Below are 8,373 nucleotides of genomic sequence, written 5' to 3'. Positions count from 1 at the left end.
GCATTGCTGTTCACCTTCCTGGAGGTGTCCTCTGACTGTAACTTCAAAGACCAGCTGCGTTCCCTGCAAAGCCAGCAGATCATGTTGTGCCAAGGAAACGACGACGATGAGCTTCAGACCGATGGCAATCGGAGTGGCCACTTTCAGAATGGTGAGCTAGCTGAGCAAGCTTTTCTCCATCCTACACATCTCTCTGAACATGGTGGTTTTCTTTCCCCATTTCCTATCTTTGTATTTATTGTCTGTTTCAGAGGAGTAATGTTTTCTCTATTGAGAAACTTCACTTTGTGGCTGTTGGCGGTGTTGGCTAGGAATTTAACACTTAGGTTAAGACAACTGGTACTTAGTACTTTCTCTCTCCATGGATTTCTAGAGCACCTGTCACTGGGTTTTGTCTGCAGCACATCAGACAAAGGCACAAAGCTGGTACTGGTGATAGCTGCCCTCAAGGAGTGTGATACTAAGCAGTTAAGTTAGGCCTCATGCTGCTCCTCAGGCAGTATCAATACTTGGGCTAGGATCTTGGAACAACTGGAGTTCTGGTACTGGGTGAATCCCTTTCTACTCTACCAGTCTGGTGAAAGCTGTTCCTCATATAGCTTCTGGTCCTGTTCCTGCTTTGCTAGCCATATGCAGGGTGTCTACTGCCCCTTGCCCAGGGTGTGTCAGCTGGCAAGTTGACCTCAACTGAAGCAGGGTGAGGAGGAACTGCTAAATAGCCCTCTCTCACACAAATTTGCATAGGTCTCATGCCAGAAACAGGTAGGACAAGGTGTAAGGTTCTCAGCTGAAAAAGGACAAATTCAGACTAGATGTAAGGAAGTTTTTTACGATGATGGTGGTAAAACACTGGCACAGGTTGCCCAAAAGAGGTGATGGATGCCCCACCGCTGGAAACATTCAAGGTCAATTTGGCTGAGGCTTTGAGCAGTCTAATCTAGTTGAAGATGTCCCTGCTTATTGCAGGGGGCTTGGATGAAATGGCCTTTCAAGGTCCCTTCCAACTCCAACTATTCTATGAGGTGCTGTATTTTAGGTGGTGCTTAAGAGACGAGTCACTTAAAGTCTAGAATCATTAGGTTGAAAAATACCTTCAAGGTCATGCACAGCTTCTCAATTCCCCTCTCTGGGCAGGATGTTGGCTGTAACTGTTCTGTTCAAATTTTGGTTGGAGATGTTCTAACATGCACTTTAACTAAACTACAGCTACAAACCCCGTTTGCCAGTATTTCTGGTAAGCAACCTGGGTGCACTTAAAGATACCTGTCATGAATACCCTCAGGGGTGGAAAGGAGGTGCTAATGGAGATTAGCAAAATGCTGTGACCTGTACTGAACCTGGTCTGACTAGAGCCTGTGAACTAAATTCTGCTCTTTGTGTTGGCAGGGTTGGCTCCAACAAATGAAGAGGTTATCCGGATCATTGCTGCTCAGCTTGCTGAGATTGGAGACCAGTTTGATAGAGAAATCCAAGAAGGAGTAGTAAATGGCCTAGCGCGGCACTTTCTGAATGAGCATCTGTCTAACGAGGTGAGTGAAAAGCAGTTCTCCTTTTAAATATTCTGCATCCTTCCTGCTGTGACTTTGAAGGCATGTGGAAATTAATCCCAAACATTTGAAGATTTATTAGAGGTGATTCTGTGGCAGAAGTTAATCTGTAAATTGGGTTCCTTGGGCTCATTCCTTTCTGCAGATGGTGAAATGGTGGTTGTGGAAAAGGACTGACTTTAAGGCATTTTGTCCTTTTGATGGCCCCATAGCTTATCTTGGAAGATGAATGGTCTGGCTAAGGCTTAGTTTTAGTACTTAAGATCTTTGTACTTTGGTGCAAAGTCCTGTATATCTGCTGACCATCATATGGGTAAAGATTGAGCAGGTTAGTGACAGGAGCTGCACTTGTGCTTGTTACTGAGCACTGAAGAGACAGCAAGTCATAAGACCCTTTTCTGAGGCTGTGTGTTCATAGGCACAGTGTTGGGAGTAGCAGTGGGTTTAGGCCTGGCTGTGTGACCTGTTGGGGTGGCCTCTTCCTAGATGCAGGTAGCCCAGCATCTAACATGCCTTGCTGCTGCGCAGGAGAAGTACAGTTTGAGGTCTCTTGTGTTAAAAAGGAAAAGGAAGGCTATCCAAGGATTAGCTCTACATCTGGATCAAGGGCCATAGGTTTTTGGGGGTGTTTTTCTTATGTAACAGGCTGGCTGCCGTGGCTGGGAGGAAGGGGAGCAGCATCCTGTGGAGTGTTGCAACAAGCACAGCAGTTATTAGCACAGTCCTGGCAGGCTGTGCTGAGACCCCTTTATGCCACAGCTGTTGCACTGAGATCCCTCTCTTCCTTCCATACAGGAGATAATCCGGCACATGTCCAGCGCAGTGAGAGAGCTTACGCGAGCCATCCCCTCAGACATGGAACAAGAGAAGGCCATGTTGGTGCTAGCAATGCTCTTGACTAAGAAAATTGTGAATACGGTGCCCTCCCTTCTATGCCGTGTCGTTAACACCACTCTGAACTACATGAACCAGCAGTTCCACAACTACATTGTTGAAATGGTGAGTGCTGCCAAACAGCTCTGTGGGAGTCACAGCCAGCCTTTTATCTGTCCTGGGTTTTTCCCTCAGGGGTGGCCTAGCTCTGAACTGCCTGTGGCCTGCTGGTTTCCCTGCAGTGCTCTGGAGGTTGGGCCAGAAGGCAATGTCAGTCCCTGCAGAGCTCTGGAAATGAGTGTGCTTGAGAGGGTCATGTCACATCTGCTTGCCCCCCCTCCCCACCCCAGAGCAGCAGTGAACAGGGTGCATTTGTTCTGTTGGGCAGAGAGCTGTGACTGCTCCTCTCCTCCCTGCATCTCCTCAGGGAGCTCTACCAGTAACATTCTAGTTAATGATTCTTTCACTCCCTTGGGGAAGGAAAGCCTGACCTGAGCTCTGCTGGCTGCATTTCCCCAGTGTCTTGACCCTGAGCTCTCTGCTCTTGTCTTCCTCAGCTCCCTAGAGCTTGGGAGAACTGGAAGGGGAAAGGAATTGCTCTTGAGAATTAACACTAGCAGAGAAGCAATGAGAAACAGTCAGATCTGTTCTTGTTCTCTGCTGGCACTTGAGCAGAGGTGGGGAGGCTGTGCAGCTCGCAGGCAGGCCAGGCTAGAGGCCCCAGCTCCAGTAACTCAGGGGTCTGGGGACGGGAGAGGACACACACACACACACACACTGCTGTTAAGAGTCAGTGCTCCTTGAGCTTGAGACGTGAGCGGGCAGGGCTGTGATCCCCTGAGAAGCAGAGGTGACACAGTCGTGCTGTGCTGCAGGCCTGTGGGACACTCCTGCACCGCAGCCTTGCCAGATGGGCCCGGCTCACGCTGTCACTTGGCCTCCCCCAGCACCCCGGGCACGGTGTCACCGTGCCGTGTCCCTCAACTCTGCCCTGCCCTTCACTCAGTTTGGCTCCAGGGTGCTGAGTTCTGGCAGAAATGAATGACCTGTGTGTGAGAGCGGCCGTGCTGCTGCCCCGGCTGGCCGGCAGCACCGAGGGCAGGCACAGGGCTGGAGCTGGGCAGCAGGGCTGTCCCACGCCGTCCCCTGGGCCGTGTCCCTGCTGTCCCAGGCTGTCCCCGCCGCTGGCACGGGAAGCAGCACGGCAGATGGCAGTGTTGACGCACCGTTCATGGCGCTGGAGCTGCCGGGCTCCTGGGCAGGCACGGGGCAGGGCTCGGTGCAGGAGAAGAATCCTGCTGCTGTTCATAATGCCCCTTCTGTTTCTCTCCCTCCAGCTGGGTGAGTGAGCTCTCCAGGCCTGTGTGAAGCATGTGAATTCCTGAAGGCTTTCCTTGATGGATGAACATGACTTGATTTTCTCTCAACTTCTGAAAGACAGCTGTGAAAGGGGTGGCAGAGCTTCATAGATAGGCTTTTGTAGACTAGCACAGCAGTAATAGAAGCATGAGCTGCCTGCCAGCTCTGCCAGTACCTGTAGGAAGTAGTGCTTGCCTCTCTCCTTTCACAATACTTTTTATTTTAGCAGCAGAGCCTGCCTTGTTGCCTCCGCAGGCCCAGGGGGCACAGGGCCTGTCCTCTGTGGGTTTTGCATTTTGCTTTAGTTCCTCACTTCCCAGCGAAGCTGCAGCTGAGCCGTGCTGAATGTTGTTCCCAGGAAGGCCTCAGGCTGTGGAATGGGTGGTTCATCAGCGGGGTGGGTGGGTGGGGGGTAGGAATCAGGTCTAGCTTGATGAGAAGGGGAACAGCCCTGAGGGATAGAGGAGGATGTGGCCAGAGAAGCCTGACACCAGGATACTTCAGTATCAATCACCATACACCTGCGTTTGCTTGAAAAATAAAACTGACAGAAAAACTCAAGAAAAGGGCAGGGTAGGCACAGGGAAAGTTTTTTGAGAATGCAACCTGAATATGCCTAAGAAAAAGTAGCAAATTTTGTAGTCACATCTCAGGCTGAACAAACTTGGACTCAGGTTGTTTTATACGTAATCAGACAAGGTGGCAAATATGTCACCTGTGATCCAGCTGCCTCAGGACTTTTCCAAATATGTAAATATTTTGTAGGTTTTTTTAACTTAAATAAAAATTTCATCTCTGATGGCTACTACAGCTCTTCAGACTTTCAGTCTCCACCTGAATTTTTTTTTTTGTGCAAGTACTTACGGCATTCCTCTAATTCACCATGGCTTATGATGCAGCTGCCAGCAGTAGAGACACTCTGGTCCTGTGCCTTGCACAAGCAAGTTTCCTGTAAGTAAAACCACCTTTTCTTCTGGTGCCTGCACTAAAACGGGTGGGGGGGGGGAGTGAAAGCACAGAAGTAGAACAACTACACGTTGTTTTTGAAAACTGTACCATTTATTAAAGTGCAACCTGGGGGCATGGTCTTACAGCAGTGTCCCATTAGCAGAGGGAAAGAATGTACATACCCCTTCACTTGAACTGAATATTGAACAATGAAGCTGGAAAGAACTTCCTTGTCAAGGTGGAAACACTTTTATTAACCAAATGGCACAAGAAGCTTTAGACAGTTTTCCCCAAAAGGGCTGCACTTGCACATTGGAAGGAACAGTAGGATGAGTTCCTGGGATAATGGGTGACCTGAGGACCAGTCAGGGTCTCTTGCCCTAGGCAAGCCTCTTGAGAACAGAATCCAAACTCCCTGCAAGTCTGTCACTATTTGCTTACGCCCAGCAGAAGAGATCCCCTAACCTGCAGCTTCAGAGTCAGTCCCATTAGTCTTTGCTACTTAACAAATCAAGTGTCATTCTTTTGGTCTGAGTGGGTTTTTAGGTTTACAGTTGAATAAAAGCTTATCCTGCAAGTTAAAACTGAGGACAAAGCCCCTAAAGGTACAGCAGTAAGATGCATCTTCTGCAGTTTGTTGTGTCCACATCGATAGTGTCCCTTTCCTGCCCTGCAGATACTGCAGGGAGATCAAAAGCAGCTTCCACTGGAAGCCAACAGGAGCTCCCCCACTTCTACAGCATGACCACAGACCTCTAGCTTGGAGGAAGCAAGTCAGCCTACCCAAGAGACTGAGAGAAGGTCAGCTCAAAGTAGAAAAAAAAGTGATAAAGTTATTTAACTTAAGGAGGTGGAGCTGAGTGGATGTGTTGTGTTTCCTCTGGACTTAACACTACTGACCCTTCTGGTCATTCTGGTGCCATTCCCCAGCCAAGTCCTGGTCAGGTACCTTCACTGTATCAAACACAAAATGAATTCTGTTGCCTAGACCTGGCCCTGCAGCCCCTGCTCTACCTGAATCAAGTAGTGCTAGGTTAAATTTTATAAACACCCCCCCCTTCCTTTTTTTTTTTTTTTTTTGTTATGGTAATACCAAGCTTGCACTCTTAAGCACAAGTACATACATTAAGTCAAAGCAAATCCTGTTCTTGCAACCTTTCTCATTCTGACATTAAGCAGTCTAAGCCACAGCATTTGCCACAGCAGATATTGTGTCTCACCCCTTCACCCCTCCATGTTTCACAGAATTACCTAGGTTTGGAAAAGACCTTTGAGATCGAGTCCAATCTATGACTAAACACCACCTTGCCAACCAGACCGTGGCACTGAGTGCCACATCCAGCCTTTTCAATCACCTCCAGGAACGGTGACTCCACCAGCTCCCTGGGCAGCCCATTCCAATGTGCAATCACCCTTTCTTTCTGTGAAGAACTTGTTCCCAAAACTAAGCCTCCCCTGGCACAGCTTAAGGCTGGGTCATCCTGTCCTGCTGTAGTTGCCTTGGAGAAGAGGCTGACCCCCACCTGGCTACTCCCTCCTTTCAGGTGCTTGTCCAGTGACGAGGTCTCTCTTGAGCCTCCTCCTCTTCAGGCTGAACACTCCCAGCTCCCTCAGCTGCTCCTTGTAGGACTTGTGTTCCAGACCCCTCACCAGCCTCGCTGCCCTTCTCTGGACTCCCTTCAGCACCTCAACATCCCTCCTGAACTGAGGGGCCCAGGACTGGGCACAGCACTCGAGGTGCAGCCTCACCAGTGCCAAGTACAGGGGAAGAATCACTGCCCTGCTCTTGCTGGCCACACCATTCCTGATCCAGGCCAGGTGCCAGTGGCCTTCCTGGCCACCAGGGCACACTGCTGGCTCATGTTCAGCTGCTGTCAGTCATAACCCCAGGTCCCTTCCTGCCTGGCTGCTGTCCACCCACTCTGTCCCCAGCCTGTAGCACTGTAGGGGGTTGTGCCCAAAGTGTAGGACCTGGCACTTGGTTTTGTTGAACCTCCTATCACTGGACTGAGCTTATGGATCCAGCCCATCCAGGTCCCTCCCAGAGCCCTCCTACCCTCCAGCAGACAAACACTTGCACCCAACTTGGTGTCATCTGCAAATCTGCTAATGCTAAACTCGATCCCCTCATCCGGATCATCAATAAAGATACTGACCAGGAATTTTTCACTGGGAAACACTTTCTCCCATTGTGCTCCAACATGAGCAGACACAAACAGAGCCCAGAATATGACATTCTGCTGAAGCCCTGGGCTTTCTGATGCCTGTAGGCATCACACCTGTGCCAGCCATGTGCACCTCTCCCATTTCACAGCAAAAGATTCTGGTAATTACACTCTGAAACTCTGTAACAGGAACTTGCTCTGGCTTAGTGAATGAGCGACTGCAGAGCCAGAAGCATTTCTAGTTTTTTCCCAGAATAGCAACATCTACTTTACTAGGGCTTTGCCAGTACTGCCAAAACCCTGTAACTGACATTAAATATAGGGAAGGTTTATAACCTCATATTATTTTACCTACTACAATCATTAAAATGAAAGAAGACCAAACTTTAGCAGCTTGCTTGTTTAGTACTAATTAAACTTTTCATTTGTGGCCATTAGAAAGCATTGATTAGTTTAAAAATCCAGTCCAAAGTTTTAGCCTAGCTGTGATCAGTGCTATGGGCGAAGGAAGGAAATGGGATTCTGGCAGCAAAACTTGTCCTGTGTAAGAGCACTCAGCACTGCAGCTTCCACCTGGCACTTGAGCTGCAGCTGCCTGAGCACAGCCAGAGTGAAAAATGAAGCCCTCACAAACAGCAAGGATGGATTCCTGTAGGGCTGACTTGCCCCACAGCTCAAAGGACTCAGGAGGCAGGAGCCCACCAGGCTCCAGCACACAAGAGCTGCAACTGGCTGGGACATGGCTCTGCATCTGCACTTTGGGCTTTTGGGTAACAGAGGAATTCTGTCTTTGTTCTCAGCCTCTGGTTCCTGCAGTGCCACAATGCCCAACTAAGCACAGCTTAGAATTAATCACAGCTGAATTTAAGTTGCACCTTATCTTGAAAGCCTTTCCCTTGACAGCCCCTTACTGAGCATGCTGCCCACTGCAGCTCCTTAAGTATTTCCCACCTTTTTCACAGATCCAGCCCTCTGCTGTTTCAGCATCTGAGCTTTAGGGTATGCTAAGGATAAAGTGAAGACAGCATGGTTCTAAGGTAGATATTTTGTTAAAGTACAGGCCACTAGAGGACAGATATTGAGGCACTTCTGGGAAGGGGATGAGCAACACAAGTGGAAGTAATTCTATATGCCCTTTTGCAAGTATATAGCTCCTGCCTTCCCTCTGCCAGCTAGGAGAGATCCACTAAAGAGAGGCTGCATCACACCTTGCAGGGTAACTGGACCCTGCAGTTTAAGGTTACTGTAATATACTTGAAAACTTCCATTTTCTAATTCACACCTCTTAACAGAGCAGCCTCTCACTCAGGTCTGTAGAACACTGCCAGCTGAGTTCCCCCCCACCCTTTGGTGACTTCCACAAAGCCTGCCCCAGCTCGGACCACAGGACTCCAAACTCTGCAGAATTCAACCCCACAGCTGACCTTTTTAACTAGTGGAGCGTTCCCAGAGGAAAGAGACTCGTACAATAAATCTTCTGA

At 49.1% G+C, this 8,373-nt stretch overlaps 1 protein-coding gene across 1 annotated transcript; it reads left to right on the top strand.

Moving 5' to 3' along the window:
• The first annotated feature begins 1,368 nt into the window (after window positions 1–1,368).
• BID (BH3 interacting domain death agonist) lies at window positions 1,369–4,009 on the top strand. Its single transcript, XM_068191845.1, has 3 exons — window positions 1,369–1,529; window positions 2,343–2,546; window positions 3,758–4,009. Exons 2-3 carry the CDS (start codon window positions 2,358–2,360, stop codon window positions 3,767–3,769), a joined length of 201 nt encoding a protein of 66 aa, XP_068047946.1. The 5' UTR covers window positions 1,369–1,529; window positions 2,343–2,357; the 3' UTR covers window positions 3,770–4,009.
• The last annotated feature ends 4,364 nt before the right edge of the window (window positions 4,010–8,373 follow it).

Source organism: Anomalospiza imberbis, chromosome 5 (genome assembly GCF_031753505.1).
Source record: "Anomalospiza imberbis isolate Cuckoo-Finch-1a 21T00152 chromosome 5, ASM3175350v1, whole genome shotgun sequence".
In the NCBI taxonomy this organism is placed as follows: Eukaryota; Metazoa; Chordata; class Aves; order Passeriformes; family Viduidae; genus Anomalospiza; species Anomalospiza imberbis.
Note: the sequence above shows the minus strand (reverse complement) of the source record. Positions and strands in the feature narration are given on the sequence as shown.